This window comes from Candida albicans, chromosome 5, assembly GCF_000182965.3.
Source record: "Candida albicans SC5314 chromosome 5, complete sequence".
NCBI classification, from domain to species: Eukaryota; Fungi; Ascomycota; class Pichiomycetes; order Serinales; family Debaryomycetaceae; genus Candida; species Candida albicans.
Window position 1 is genome coordinate 660,940 of NC_032093.1, and position 15,299 is coordinate 676,238.

Sequence of the window (15,299 nt, forward strand, 5' to 3'; positions counted from 1 at the left end):
GTGTATTTTTTTATTCATGTATATATTATGTATAATCGAGGGGGAAGGTAAAAAAATTAATTATTTATTATTAGAGATATATTTATTCTTTAGTTAATGCTTCTGGTGTAGGTGATGATGGCGAGGAACAAGACGACGATGATGATGATGATGATAATGAGGAAGTGGATGCATTATTCTGATTTAACAGTGTCATACTAAGTTTTTTTTCTATCATCTTCATTAATTTATCACTATATTTTTCTAATAATTCTTGATCTTGCTTTTCTTCCTCAATAATACTACTACTACTAGTAATAGTAGGTTTAGGCTTAGACTTGGATTTATCAACTAATGAAAGAATCAGTTGTAATTTTTGTTTTATAACTTGTTTTTCATTATCATTACATTTAGTTATGGCATTGGCAACATCATCTAGTTTCCCCAACGTATTATCTAATAAATTTTTATTTCTTTCGATTTTCTTCACAATTGGACGAGATGTCGGTGTTGGTGATGAATTTGATACATGAGGAGTTATAGTTGATGGTGGTTGATGAGGTGGATGAGATGGTTTAGCTTTATTGGTATCAGCTCTTGTTGGTGAAGTTGATCGTTTTGGGAAAGTAGTATTAATCACAGGAGTCTTTGATGGTGATTGTGATTTCGAAAAATTCAGAGTTCGAACTGATAATTTAACTGGAGCAGAATACGTTGATGCTGAGCTTGAGTTTGAATTCGAATTTGAGTTTGAATTTGGAAATGAGTTAGATCTAATGGGACTAATTGAACGAGATGGAGAAATGGTATGCCCAGCACCATTTTGTTTGGCCACTAATCTTTTCAAAGTTGCTGCTGTAAGTTTAGGTATAGGACTATTGGTTGTTGTTGTTGTTGGATTAATCTTTGTAGGAGTGATTTGTCCTTCTTTCTCTACTGGTTTAATTGGGGCTGTTGGTAAGATTTTTCTTGTCACTTTGGTATATAATGGAGCTGAAATTTGTTTTTCAGGAATTTCCTTACCATTATTGTCCTGAGAAATAACTGATCCAGCAGATGAACCAGAAGAACTTGAACTTGAAGATGACGATGACGATGATTTCAAATTTTCAATTACTTCCCAACAAAATAAACATGCATCATTCCCAATTGAAATTATTTCATGATCATTAAATAAATATAATTCCAATACTGATTCCAGATGCCCCCATGCTACACCAACTTCTTTACCATTTTGATAATGAAAAGCACGTAATGATTTATCATTAGACCAAACAATTATTAAATTACGATATTTAATAAATGATTCCACTAAAAGACTTTCATTAATTTTATCATTAATTAATCTTAATGTTCGTTTCAATTCAAAATTATTAACAATATCAAATACTAAAATAGATTTATCATTAGTTGATACCACTAAATCATTATCAAATATTTTCATACATAATGGTGTTGATTTTAACGTGATGATTTTCTCTTGATATAATCGTAAACTATGTTCTTGTTCTTCTTGTTCTTTTTCTTTCTCTTCAAAGACTAATTTATGTATTGATATGGTTCTATCCAGAGAACAAACATAAATTTTATCTTGTAAATGAATAATTTGTAATAAATTCCCATTATGAATGGGTATTGTTTGTAATAAATCCCAATTGGTTTCATTGATTGGACAAATGAAAATTTGAATCATTCGATCTCGAGATATACTACAACAAATTTGATGATTTGAAAATGTGAAATAAATAATTTCATTAATTGTCGAAGAATGAGCTTTCACTTGATATAAAATTTTATAATCATTATTATTATTATTGTTGTTGTTGTTGTCTAATAATTCCAATATTGTTAATGTACCATATTTATCACCAATAAATAATGTATTGTGATCATTTTTTTCAATAGCAGTTACACTATTAGAAACTGGGACAATATCCATATCAATCACATTAAATTTGATTATATCTTGTAATTCACTTGAATCAATAAATTTTTTGATTATCCCTTGATGGGAAAATGCTAAAAATTCTTTCAGATAAGTATATTTTATCCCAGCAAAATTCTTCAATAAAGAAGTTGCCAAAACCTTTTCATTGATCCCATCCCTATCACTATTATCTTTCTTCATGAATTTAATTTCTTCTTGATCAGTTAAAAATGCAAGATGAGTTTTCGAAAAATCATAAATTTGAATAATTGGTCTTGAAATCGTATTGTTATTATCTTTAGCTGTGAATGCCGTGATCAGTTTTTTCGAACTCAATGGGATAATCACATTATTGGAACTACCACCAGTGCTGTTATAAGGTACCAATTCATTAAAGGATATTGATTTAATAGTATAATTATTCCCTGTACTAAGCCAAACTTGTTCATAATGGAAATCCACTACAATTGAATTAAATTCATATTCAGGGGGTTTCAAAATGACAAGTTTAGGATTCTCCACGTTTAATTTAAGAGCTAATAATTGATTTGTATCAGTAATCACTAATAATTCATCTTCATTTAATATACTTGCATCAATGAAATTTCCATTTAATAAACTACCCAAAATTGCATTTTTCCCCTTCAAAACCAATGGTTTCTTAGAAATACCGCCAGTACAGTTGGAATCATTTTCATCAAATTTCCATAATTTAATGAATCTTAAACCTAAAGTGATTATTAAATTTTCATGCCAAACTATTTTATGAACAATATTTGAACATCGATTACTAGCAATTAAATTCACACTATTATTATTAGTATTAGTATTATTACTGCCACCAATTTTCCAAAGATTTATAAAACCATCATTAACTAATCCTAAAGAACATAAAATTTTCAGATTTGGTGAAAAAATCAATGAATTTATTCCAAATGAATGTTCATAAATTGACCAAATAGGATTATCACTGGAATTTGCTGCTAATGAAAAAATTAATATTCTTGGTTGATAACCAATTTCTCCAATGGCCAATAATTTTTTATCTGATGATATAGTAATACAATTGATTGATCTAACTTTATCTTTTAATTTCGATGGTGATATATTACCACTGGTGCCATTATTAGTACTACCATTAACATCATTGTTGTTGCTAGTATAATTATCATCAAAATTTTCAATTGAAGTACCAAAAATTTCCATTGGTTCTGAATTAATCGGATAACCATATAAATCTCGTTTCAATTCTTTTTCTGAATAATCATAACTTTTAATCATATTTAAATATGCATTAGCTGAAGAAGTACCACTTCCTATTATTGATCGTCTTTTCTTCAAACCATTGTTGTTATTGTTATTGTTGCTGTTGTGGGTACTGTGGTTGGTATAACTAATATTGGCACAAAAGAATCGTTGAGCTATTACTTCATTAGTTTCAATATCAATGGTACAAACAACAACTCCTCCACTGGCAGTATAAGCTATTAAATCATCTTGTATAAAGAATTGATGAGGATTTTTAGCTGAAGTACCAATGATTTTTTTGATATTCAAATTGAAAAAGTTGGTAGAATTGTTGTTATGGATATCAATATCACTATTCATTGAAAATCATTGAAATAAATGTATAAAGCCTGTAGAAGAAAATGATTGAAAAAGATTGTAGCCAGTACGTAGCTAGATAGGATTAATTCTCTTAATTAATTAAGATAGAAAGTTGATACAATGAATTGGAAAGAAAGGAAGGAAAAGAAAAGTTGTGGTTGTTGTTTTTTGTTTAACTTATTTGGTTATGACCTTCTTCTTCTTCTTCTTCTTCTTGAGTTTATTAATTCGAAAAAATGTAAACAAACCCAATGGTTTATATGCAGACCACTATTAAAGTAGTAGTGTAACTGTGCACAAAATAGATGCTCTTACTTTTTCTCATTAACGGCTGCTGCTGTTGCTGCTGTTGCTTCATCTTAAGAAGAAGTTAGACATCCCATCCCTTCTATTCAAGATCATTCTTTCTACTTGATGTATATTCATTTCAATTACTAAACATGTCTGAAGAAATATCTTTATCATTAGAAGAGACAAATAAACTACGAATCAAGGCAGGGTTATCACCTATACCAACGACATCATCACAACTGAATGAAAAAGTTAGAGAAGTGATATCTTTATCAATTGAAGAAACCAATAAATTAAGACAAAAAATTGGATTACCTTTACTACCTACAACAACAACAACAAATATATCAAGTGATAGTACCGAATATAAGAATTATGAAGATTATGAACGGGAACGATTACAAAATTTGAAGAATAATCAATTAATTGAAAGAATAAATAATGCCAAATTTAATTCCAATAAACGGAAATTTCTAACTAATGAAACCATAATTGATAATGCTGAAGATTTAGATACTGATGATTGGTTAAATAATTTAGGTGAATCTACTGAATCTAGTAAACCTCACAAGAAACAGAAAACAACGATTGTTAAATCAAACCAAAATGATACAGGTCCAACTACCACTATTATTGGTCATACTACTAAAGAATTGCAATCACTTGGTAATAATGAAATATTAACATTGAAAGACACTGATCTAATAAACGATGATGATGAAGATGGAACGGGGAGTATTTTAATGAATCAAGATTTATCTAATAAGGCAAAATTGAAACGAAATTTAGCAGAAAGGAAAGAAGCAGAGAATATTAAATTTAATGGGAGACATTATAGAAGAAATAATAAAGAAGAAGAAGAAGAGGAGGAGGAAGAGTTTAATGATATTGATGGGTTATTAACAAACGATAAAGTGATAATGAGTGGATCTACTATTGATTTATCTTCAAATACTGCTAAACCACCACCACCACCAAAGGATAAAAAGAAGAATATGATGGCAATTACTAATTTATTTGAAGATCTTGATAATGTCACTTTAAGTAATAATAACAACATCAAATCAAATGTTCCTATAAAGATGAAAAAAATCAAGAAAAAGAAAGACAATAACAAGAAGAAGTCAAACAAGTTGAAATTGTTAGATGATAGTATAAAACCAGTTGAATTACTGGTAGAAAGTAATATTGGTGATGATGACGATATTGATGATATTGAAAATCAATTATCTAATAGTATATCCAATTTAAGAACTAAAAAATTACAAACTAGATTGGAATTTACTCCAGAACAATTAGCTGAAGAAATATCTGCTAATAAACGATGGGAATTTGAAAGGAAATTAGAACAAGAAAACTTGAAAAACAACAACAATAATAATAATGTATATAATGATACAATAGGATTTTTAAACAATTTGGAGACTAATATTTTGAGTGAATCAGGTGAAGTTGAAGTTACTGCAAACATCAATGAAGAAAGTGCTGATGATGATGATAAGGATGATGTTAAACAACAGGAAGTAGAATCGAAACAGACTAATCCTGGAGTGTATTCTATTGTTGAAGAGAAACAAAAAGAAGATGAAGCACCAAAATTCAGTGGTGGATTAGCTGAAACTTTAAAATTTTTGAAATCTCGTAATATATTAGACCCTGAATCAATAACAACCACCAATGAAGAATTAAGACAACAAGAATTGGCTCGAGAAGAAGCAATCAAAAAATCCGAATTATTAAAAATGAAAATCTCAATTGAAGAAAGAATCCTTAAAGAAGAATTAAGTAAAGATAAATCATATATTCGTATGCCTAAAATTGAACGATCAGGATATTTTGAAAAATTACTAGACACAAGATTAAAACAAAAAGGTATAATCATTGATAATAATACAGGTACTACTACTAAGAAGACGAACCTGGGGATGGTACAAAATAATTTGAAAATTTATAATCCAAAAGTTGAATTAACTTATAAAGATGAATTAGGTAATGTCTTAAATACTAAACAAGCTTATAAACAATTATCTCATAAATATCATGGAACGGGTTTAGATAAAAATAAAAAGAAACAAGAACAATTGAAGAAGAAGCAGCAGCAGCAAAGGGGTAGTAAATCCACCAATATTTCAACAACATCAACAACGGTTACCGAAAGAGTTATTAACTAGAAATGAAAGAAGATTTCAATCGTTTGATATGCATGTATGGTTTTACTAATAAAATTAAAAAAAGAAATTAAAAACAAAAAAGTTTTGTGATACTTTCTTAATTTTTAGTTAATCCAATAATCGTTAATTATTATTCATAATAGTTTTTTAATATCAATCCCGGAAATTAAACAATCGCAGATGTAGTAGTTGATTCATTGTGTAAGTTGTATCTACTACTATTAATAATGTATCAAAGGACAAGACCATGATTGTAGTAGATCTTTGAATAGAATAGAAGTGGGTAGAATTGTTTTGAATTGGTATACAAATCTTGAGGAATGTAATAATAAGAAGAAGATGAAGAAGATGAAGATCGGACTAAAAATGATGGCATCTGATTGGTTAATAAATTCAGTCTTCATTGTGCCAAGAACTGAGTTGGGAGTCAGCCCTTATTAAATTCAATTGTTTTACAATAACACAAAAATTGATTTCCTTCAATCATCAACTGAGTTAAAGATGAAAAAGATAAAAAAAAAAAATTTTTATTATTATTTAACGCAAGAAAAGCTCATCTAATTCTTCCATGTATATTCGTTTTCATTGGTTCATACTCTTCTTCTTCTTTTATTATTACTATTACTAAATTGTATTGTCAACCTGAGAATTACGAATTATTTAATTTATTAGTTTATAGTATATATATAACCTCTACTTTCTTCACTCTTCCTTCATTTTTATATTTATCCGATCTCTTCCCATCCCCCCCCCTGAATTTTTTTTTTTTTTTCACAAGAAATTTTATATCATTTCCCATCGCCACCCTACCTACCCTTGATACATAATAAGCCTTGCTCAGATTCTTATTAATTGGGAAAACAAAAAGGGTCTTTCAATTATTCAATACTTACAAAGTACCCAAAACAAATTCAATCTTCCTTTAACCAAGAAGTTAATACATAGTTTCATAGGTTGAAAGAAACTGATCACCAAATTAGAAGAAAGCCGAATCCCGAAAAAAAGAAAACAAAAAAAAAAAAAAATTAATATCAATTTGTATCATTCTTCTCTTTTCCTTTGAATAATAAACCTATATTGTTCTTTTATAAATTATCAAGTGAAAGATGAAGTCACTGGCCATCCTTGAATCAAATCCCAACCAAAATAATAATGTCACGGTGGTTTTGGAAGTTTTAGATTTACATACTGCTAAGGATATAACGGATGTTATTAATATACTAGATGAATTATTCCCCAAACTCAAATCTAAAGATTTCGATCATCAAGAACTTACTCTTATATATGATTCTAATGATTATGACGATATGAGTATATTAAATGCCATATCAGAAATTGGATTCCCCGTGAAAATCTTGTCTAGTACAGCACCACAATGTAAAACAACGGTTAATATTCAAGGCATGACATGTGGTGCATGTTCAGCTTCTATAACTGAAGCATTAGAGAAAACTCCTGGGGTTTATAAGGCATCAATTTCATTGGTTACCGAAAATGGATTAATTATGCATTCACCTAAATTATCCCCTGAAAATATTATAACTATTATTGAAGATTGTGGATTTGATGCACAAATTGAAAGTTCAAAAACTAAACAATCACTGGCACCAGAATCTCTGCAAGATCAACTGAAAAGATTAAATACTACTATTGGAATAATTGGAATGACTTGTGGTGCTTGTTCGGCTTCAATAACTAATGTTTTAGAAAAATTACCTGGAGTGGAAAATGTATCAGTTTCATTGATCACTGAAGAAGCTTCGATTGTTCATGATTCTACGATCACTACGGTTCAACAATTAAAAGAGGCGATTGAAGATTGTGGATTTACGCCAACATTCAATAAATCAATAAATTTAAATCAATACCAAAATACCAATGATTCTAATGAAGAAGTTACTCTAAAAATTGTTGGAGTTAATCATACTACTGATTTAATTGGTTTACGTTATAATATTGAAGCTTATTTAAGAAGTATATCAGGGGTTCAAAAATTCGAACTAACATTACGTGGTATGAATGCTAGTTCTAATATAATGCCGACCCAAGTTGGTACATTAATAACTGAAGAAGATACTATTGCTGATGTTAAAAGTCTTGTTAACGAATTAGTTTTCCAATATGATTCCGATAGTGTTGGGATAAGAGATATTATCGATGGATTAAATACTATCAGTGATAATATCGAATTTATGGTGATAAATTCATTGGATCAATCATCAGCTACTCAATTGAAATTATTATCAAAAGTCAAAGATATCAATTATTGGAAGAAAATTTTCATTCAAAGTCTTTTATTTGGGATCCCAGTATTATTTTTAAATCATACTAAGAATTGGCCCATTTGGAAAACTACCATGATTTTCCCAGGATTATATTTGGTTTCATTATTGGAATTGATTCTAAGTACATATATTCAATTTTATTTGGGTTCAGTATTTATAAAGAAATTCTCATCATTTTTACGTAAAAAATTTAAAGGGGCTACAATGGATGTATTGGTTTGTATATCAACCATGTGTTCATATATTTTTTCATTAACAACTATTATAGTTAGTGTTTGGAATGGACAAAAAAATGGTCCTCCACCAGTATTATTTGATACTTTGGTGATGTTGATTTCATTTGTGTCCTTTGGGAAATTATTAGAAAATAAAGCTAAAGGTGCCACCTCAACTGCATTATCGAGTTTATTGTCGTTAACCCCATCTACTTGTACTATTATTAATGATATTCCTGGATATCAGAAATTTATTGAAGATCAACAATCTTTGGAAAAATCAGAAAAGAGTAATCTGTTATCCATGCAAGAATTCCCCACTAGAGTCATAAGTATTGATTTAGTTCAACCTAATGATATTGCCATTGTTTTACCAGGAGGTAAAGTTCCAGCTGATGGTGAAATTGTTTTCGGTGAAACCGAAATTGATGAATCTTTAATAACAGGTGAACCATTACCAGTTTATAAAAAATTGAAAGATAAAGTTATAGGTGGATCTATTAATGGACCTCATTTAATTCATATTAAAGTGACACATACTGGGAAAAAATCTCAATTACAACAAATCATCAATTTAGTTAAAGAATCTCAAGTTAATAAAGCTCCAGTACAAAAATTCTCTGATTATATTGCTGCTAGATTTGTCCCCTTTGTATTGTTATTGGCAATATTTACATTTATACTTTGGATGATAATTTGTTTCACTATCCATCAAGATAAATTACCAAAAATTTTCCAAAATGAAACTAATGGGAAATTTTTCGTTTGTTTAAAATTATCAATTTCAGTTATTGTTGTTGCTTGTCCTTGTGCTTTAGGATTAGCAGCACCAACTGCAGTTATGGTAGGGACAGGTGTTGGAGCAATTAATGGAGTATTAATTAAAGGGGCTAAAGTTTTAGAAAAAATCACTGGAGTTAATATAATACTTTTTGATAAAACCGGGACTTTAACCACTGGTGAAATGTCATTAGTTAATTTCCAACCAATTATGTCAAAATCAAGTATAACTATTTCTGATTGGTGGAAATTAGTGGGGTCAGTAGAATGTCATTCGGAACACCCTATTGGTAGAGCTTTAACTAAACTGGCTAAAACAAACTTGAATTTAAATTTTGATGATGATCATTTTGACACCACAGTAAATGATATTAATGTATTGATAGGATTAGGAATTCAAGCAAATGTAACATTAGCTAATAACCCACAAACTCAATTTAATGTTTATGTTGGTAATGATAAATTAATTGAATCAAAATTCCCAAATTTATTAAACAATATTGATGAAAAATTATTACATTCGGCCAATACTGTATCACATGTCATTATTGACGGAGAATATAGTGGATACATTGAATTAACTGATGCATTAAAATCTGGTTCTTGGGAAGTGGTCAATTATTTGAAAACTCAAGGCTATATTGTTGGTATGGTCACGGGTGATAATCGTGGTGCCGCTTTAAAAATTGCTCAAGAAGTAGGAATCCCCTTTGATAACGTTTTTTATGAAGTTTCCCCCATACATAAAGATAATGTCATTACTGATTTACATAATCGTCTTGGAGGCAACCAAAGTAGTAGTGTTAATGTTGCATTTATTGGTGACGGTATAAATGATGCCCCAGCATTAGCTAAAGCTGATATTGGAATGGCTATTAGTTCTGGTACCGATATTGCTATTGAAAGTGCTGATATTGTATTGATTGGTGGACGTAGTAATCAAACTGATTTACATGGAGTTGTTAATGCCTTACAAATCTCAACCGCTACTTTCAATAGAATTAAAATCAATTTCTTATGGGCAATAATTTATAATATTTTCATGTTACCATTTGCCATGGGTTGCTTTTTACCATTGAATATTGTTTTACCACCAGTTGCAGCTGGTGCTGCCATGATGTTTAGTTCTCTTAGTGTTGTGTTCAGTTCATTATTATTGAAAAGATGGACCCCACCAAAAATTGAAACTAAGAAAACTTTTATTGATGATTTAGAAATGGGAAACAATGCCACCGGTGGTGATGGTGATGGATTTAGTTTGAAAAATGGTACAATAGAAGAATTTAATAATGTGAAAAGAAAAAGCGCCGTTAATTTTAGTTCATTATTTGCCAAGATGACTACAACAAGAAGAAATAGAAGAGGAGGGGGAGGAGGAGGAGGAAGACTGAATGGAAACAATAATCAATCTTATGAATTAGTATCCAATAGGTTTTCATGAAATTAAACAAGAATAAGAAAAAGTTCTAGACCTCTAGACCCCGCAGAATTAAGTTTGATCCTCAAAGTTTTGCCTTATGGTTTCATTTAAGGAAAAGATAAATTTGATAGAATTTGAGGATGGGGGGATAAGTTGTTGTTGTAGTATTATGGCTTCTTTTTCATGTTTGATTGTTTCATACATACTTTTAATATATACTTTTTAATGATGTAACTTCTAATGTGATGCCATTCCAATAGATATGTACAATCTAAGACGTCAACTAATGAGAGAAGGATTTACACCAGTTACTTACTTTCAATTCACCTTCAGATTGCACTGTTATGCTTGATTGAATAGATTATTATTACTCTTTTTCTTTCACTTGATTTTTTAACCAAGAAATAAATGAAGTCTTCATTATAGTTGCAAAAAAATAAGAGCACCACCACCACCCACTCAAAAAAAAAACTTTCCTATTTTGTTCAACACTCTTTCCACAGCATTGCAAAATAAATCTTCAACAATGAATCAACCATCAAAGGAAGGATCCAAGAAATTTTCAAGACTCTTGTCTTACCATTGGAACTTTTTAGGGAATTATACTGATGAAATATCAATTCTTATTCTATAAATATAACCAGAACCGCTGTGTTCTCCTATGGTTTCATAATTCTTTTCTTTACTTCCATAAGTCCAAAATTTCATTGCAATAAATATATATATATATATACCCCCATATATATATATAATATTGGCTTTAATTTTCTTTTCATTAACAGTTGTTTATCTCCCCCTTCTCCCCTGATTTATGAAAGTTTACAATTTATTTCTTATTGCTAATTTGGCAAATGGTTTAACCATTAATCCTGCTTCTGCTCAACCAAGCAGTGATGTTTCATCTCAAGCTGATGGTACTGCTGCTGCTGGTGGTGATGGTATGAAGACTAAACATTCCTTCTCAAAGGGAATCTCCATTAGAAAAGATCTTGCTCAAGATTCCCAAAAGGAAAGTCCATCATTGGAAGATCTTTCTCAATTTTCTTTTGATGCAGCATCATTGAAGAATGCTATGGGTGGTGGTGAAGATGGTGGTCCTAAAGTTGAATTGGCTGCTCGTGGATTTGGTGAAATTTTTTGGCAATTGTTAACTTTGGGTAAAGAATTGACGATGGAAAAAGTTGCCATTTTGAAAGATATTTTGAGTTTATTGGATAAACTTAAGCAATTCAAAAAGGATGGTTATAAAGCTTTGGTTCCTGAATGGGATGGTATTTATCAACCAGTTACTCCTGCTCCTGGTCCTGCTCCTAAAGGTGATGTTGTTAATGTTGAAAATTGGAGTTTTAATCCTGATCAACAACAACAAGTTGAGTCTCTTTCTAAGAATGATGATGATGACAATCAAGACTTGAATAAACGTGAAGCTAATGAAGAGGCTGAAGATGATGAAGAGGTTACTGCTGCTATTGATTTAGGGAAATGGAAATCTAAATTAGGAGGTATGAAAGGTGGTATGAACAAAGGCGGTGGTAAAGGTGGAATGGGAAACGGTGGAATGGGTAAAGGTGGAAAAGGAGGAATGAATAAAGGGGGTAAAGGAAAACCACAATTTGAAGAAGAATGCCTGGAAGAGGAATACTCTACTGAAGAAGAAGAATGTGACGAGTTTAACAATGGTAAAGGAAATGCTGGCAACGGTGGTAAAGGCGGAAAAGGTGGTAAAGGTGGTAAAGGTGGTAAAGGTGGTAAAGGCAGTTGGAAAGTCAAGCGTGGTGAAAATCATTCAGATGGAAATAAACATGATGGACAACATAAAGGTAATAAAGAAGATAATCACCGTGATTCAGATTGTGAATGTGGTTACTCTTCATCCGACGATGAACATGAAAAACCAAAGGTAATTGATAAAAAGAAACAAGACCATGAGAGAAAGAAGCAAGAGGATCATGATAAGAAGAAGCAAGAAGATCATGAACATGAAAAGCAAAAGGAACATGAAAGAAAGAAACAAGAAGATCATGAACGTGAAAAGGAAGATCATGAACATGAAAAAGAGAAGGAACATGAAAAAGAGAAGGAACATGAAAAAGAGAAGGAACATGAAAAAGAGAAGGAACATGAAAAGGAAAAGGAAAAAGACCATGGAAAGGAAAAAGAAAAGGAAAAAGAACATGAAAAGGAGAAAGAACACGGAAAGGGAAAGGACCATGGAAAGGAAAAGGACCATGAGAAAGAAAAGGATCATGAGAAAGAAAAGGATCATGAGAAAGAAAAGGATCATGAGAAAGAAAAGGATCATGAAAAGGAAAAGGAAAAGGATCATGAAAAAGAGAAACCTAAAGACCATGGTAAAAAGAAAGAACATGATCGTTTCAAATATGAAGATTGTGATGAATTTTTTGAAGACCATAAGAAAGGTAAACATGGTAATGATAAGCGTGAATCCAAAGACAACGATGATGATGAAGTCACTGCATCAATTAAAATTGGTAAATTGAAAGGGTTTCTTGAAAAAGGTGATAAAAATAATAAAAATAATCAAGAAAATAAAAAAGTTGAAGAAATTGATTGCGAAGATCAAAAAGAAAATAAAGGGGGGTTAAAACCTGAATTCGGTAAAGGTGAACCTAAACCAGGACCCAAAAGTGGACCCAAAAGTGGACCCAAAAGTGGACCAAAAGGTGGTAAAGGTGGAAAAGATGGGATTGAAAAACCATATGAATCTGGATCTGAGTCGGAATCTGAATCTGAATGTGAATGTTTTGAAGAAGAAGAGAAATTTAAAAAAGGTAAAGATGGTGGTATCAAAGGTGGATATGCAAGAGGAGATGGTAAAGATGGAAATGCGAGCAATCGCAAAAGCAAAGGTGGGAAGTTTTAATTTAGTATCACAAGGAAGTGATAAACAGCAAGATGAATTGACAATTGCAAAATTGAAAGAAAATAAAGTTGTAAAAGAAAATGAACTTTTTGGAATGAATGATGAGATTGAAGAGTTGGAAAAGCGTGCAGGGAAGTTTTGGAAATGGAAAGGTGGGTCTAAAAATAAAGAATATTCTGGTTTTAAAGAAGAAGATTATATTGAAGAAGACAAAGTTTCTAAAAAGAAGGTGATAAAGGACAAGTTGATTGGTAAATTTAAAAAACAGGGGGATAACGAGTTTGGTTTGTCGGCTGATGATGACCCTGATGACAGGGATTTGGTGGATGAGTTGTTGCTCAGGGTGTTTAATCTGTTAAAGGGTTCGGGGTTCATTAACGATATTATTAGGATGTCTTTGACTGATCCACGTGTGAGACTGGGAATGATTGATATGACTATACGATTATTGAATGCAGAAGTGATTCCATGGGATGATATTTTTATTGCTTTGAAACGGCATGGTTTGGCTATTGATGTGATTAAGTTTACTTTTACTGATGCTCAAACAAGAGTTGGATTGGCTGCATTTGTTATTGAATTGTTGCCTGCTTTGGTGACTTCTGGGGCTCTTGACCTAAGACAGATTCTTGAAACAGTTCCAAGACTTCAAGAGGAGCTGATTAAAATGTACAATGGTGGTAATCGGACACATAACTCAACCGACCCGGCTGACAGTGGAAACAGAAATCATGGATTTGAAGATAGTGTTGGTAGTATAATTGATAGTGAAAATCAAGCTGAAAGTGGTATCAATGAACATGTTATCCCAAAAAAGAATTCATCGTCAATAAACCCAATTTCAAAGGAAACTCCTACTCCAGATGTACCAAAAGTGACAATTCCAAGTGAAAAGAATAGCTCTGACAATTACAATGATCAAGTGAAAAATGATGGGAAGGAATCAAAGTCATCGTTGAATGATAAAGAAAAAGAAAAACCAATGAACTTACCTGATGTCCCTTTAATTGATAATCCAAAGAACTGGGATGATAAGACATTGGAAGAAAAAGTGGAGGAATATAAAAAACTAAAGGAGCAGTATGATGAAGCAAGGAGGAAACTAGTGACTAATGAAAATCTGGATTTGATACGAGATCATACTTATTTCAATAACCCGGAAAAATTGAAGAACATTAAACCATTGTTTCCCAAGACTGGAGTGAAGTATACTAACAATACTAGTAATGGTACTGTTGGCAATCATGCTGCTCCTTATCCAAGAGTGAGAATATTTTATGATGGTACTTTTGTTCCCAATTACCCAGTTGATTTTAAACCTCCTATTGCTGGTGGTCCTCTGACTAATTTTGAACCTAATTCCAATTCAATTAAACCTAATGCTGAACCTACTGTTGGTGTTGCAACATAAAATTTGCTATTGACAATTGTTTGCTGTATGTGATAATTTGTTTGATTTTTGTTTTCTTTATTAAAAAGTTTATATACTCTAGTTGTTATTTGATTCAAAAAAGATTATAAAAAATAAAAAAAAGGAAATTATTGATATATATAAGTTTATACCCAGAAAAAGATATGGTTTTTTTTTTAATTTAATATATGTTTTCTATGATTTTAAAGATTTGATACAAGCACTGATTTGTTGTTACTACTACACGGAATTTGATTGCAAAAAACCAAAGACAAAGAAAGAAAGAAAGAAAAAGAAGGATAATCAATATTATAATAATGGTATCAAA

General features: G+C 30.9%; 5 protein-coding genes across 5 annotated transcripts; 4 read left to right on the forward strand and 1 right to left on the reverse strand. All coding sequences in view use genetic code 12, as the record gives it.

Annotated features, from left to right (window-relative positions):
- Positions 1-82: 82 nt before the first annotated feature.
- Positions 83-3,514, reverse strand: CAALFM_C503000CA (uncharacterized protein; the record flags this gene model as incomplete). Its single annotated transcript, XM_715538.2, has 1 exon — positions 83-3,514. One exon carries the CDS (start codon positions 3,512-3,514, stop codon positions 83-85), a length of 3,432 nt encoding a protein of 1,143 aa, XP_720631.2.
- A 440-nt stretch (positions 3,515-3,954) lies between these two features.
- On the forward strand, positions 3,955-5,976 carry CAALFM_C503010WA (U4/U6-U5 snRNP complex subunit; the record flags this gene model as incomplete). Its single annotated transcript, XM_715539.2, has 1 exon — positions 3,955-5,976. The coding sequence occupies one exon, from the start codon at positions 3,955-3,957 to the stop codon at positions 5,974-5,976; it is 2,022 nt and encodes a 673-aa protein (XP_720632.2).
- Positions 5,977-7,082: 1,106 nt separating this feature from the next.
- On the forward strand, positions 7,083-10,697 carry CCC2 (Cu(2+)-transporting P-type ATPase; the record flags this gene model as incomplete). Its single annotated transcript, XM_715541.2, has 1 exon — positions 7,083-10,697. One exon carries the CDS (start codon positions 7,083-7,085, stop codon positions 10,695-10,697), a length of 3,615 nt encoding a protein of 1,204 aa, XP_720634.1.
- A 790-nt stretch (positions 10,698-11,487) lies between these two features.
- On the forward strand, positions 11,488-13,560 carry CAALFM_C503030WA (uncharacterized protein; the record flags this gene model as incomplete). The annotated part of the gene is made up of 1 exon (XM_715542.2): positions 11,488-13,560. The coding sequence occupies one exon, from the start codon at positions 11,488-11,490 to the stop codon at positions 13,558-13,560; it is 2,073 nt and encodes a 690-aa protein (XP_720635.1).
- CAALFM_C503040WA (uncharacterized protein) lies at positions 13,379-14,971 on the forward strand (the record flags this gene model as incomplete). The annotated part of the gene is made up of 1 exon (XM_715544.1): positions 13,379-14,971. One exon carries the CDS (start codon positions 13,379-13,381, stop codon positions 14,969-14,971), a length of 1,593 nt encoding a protein of 530 aa, XP_720637.1.
- Between the last annotated feature and the right edge of the window lie 328 nt (positions 14,972-15,299).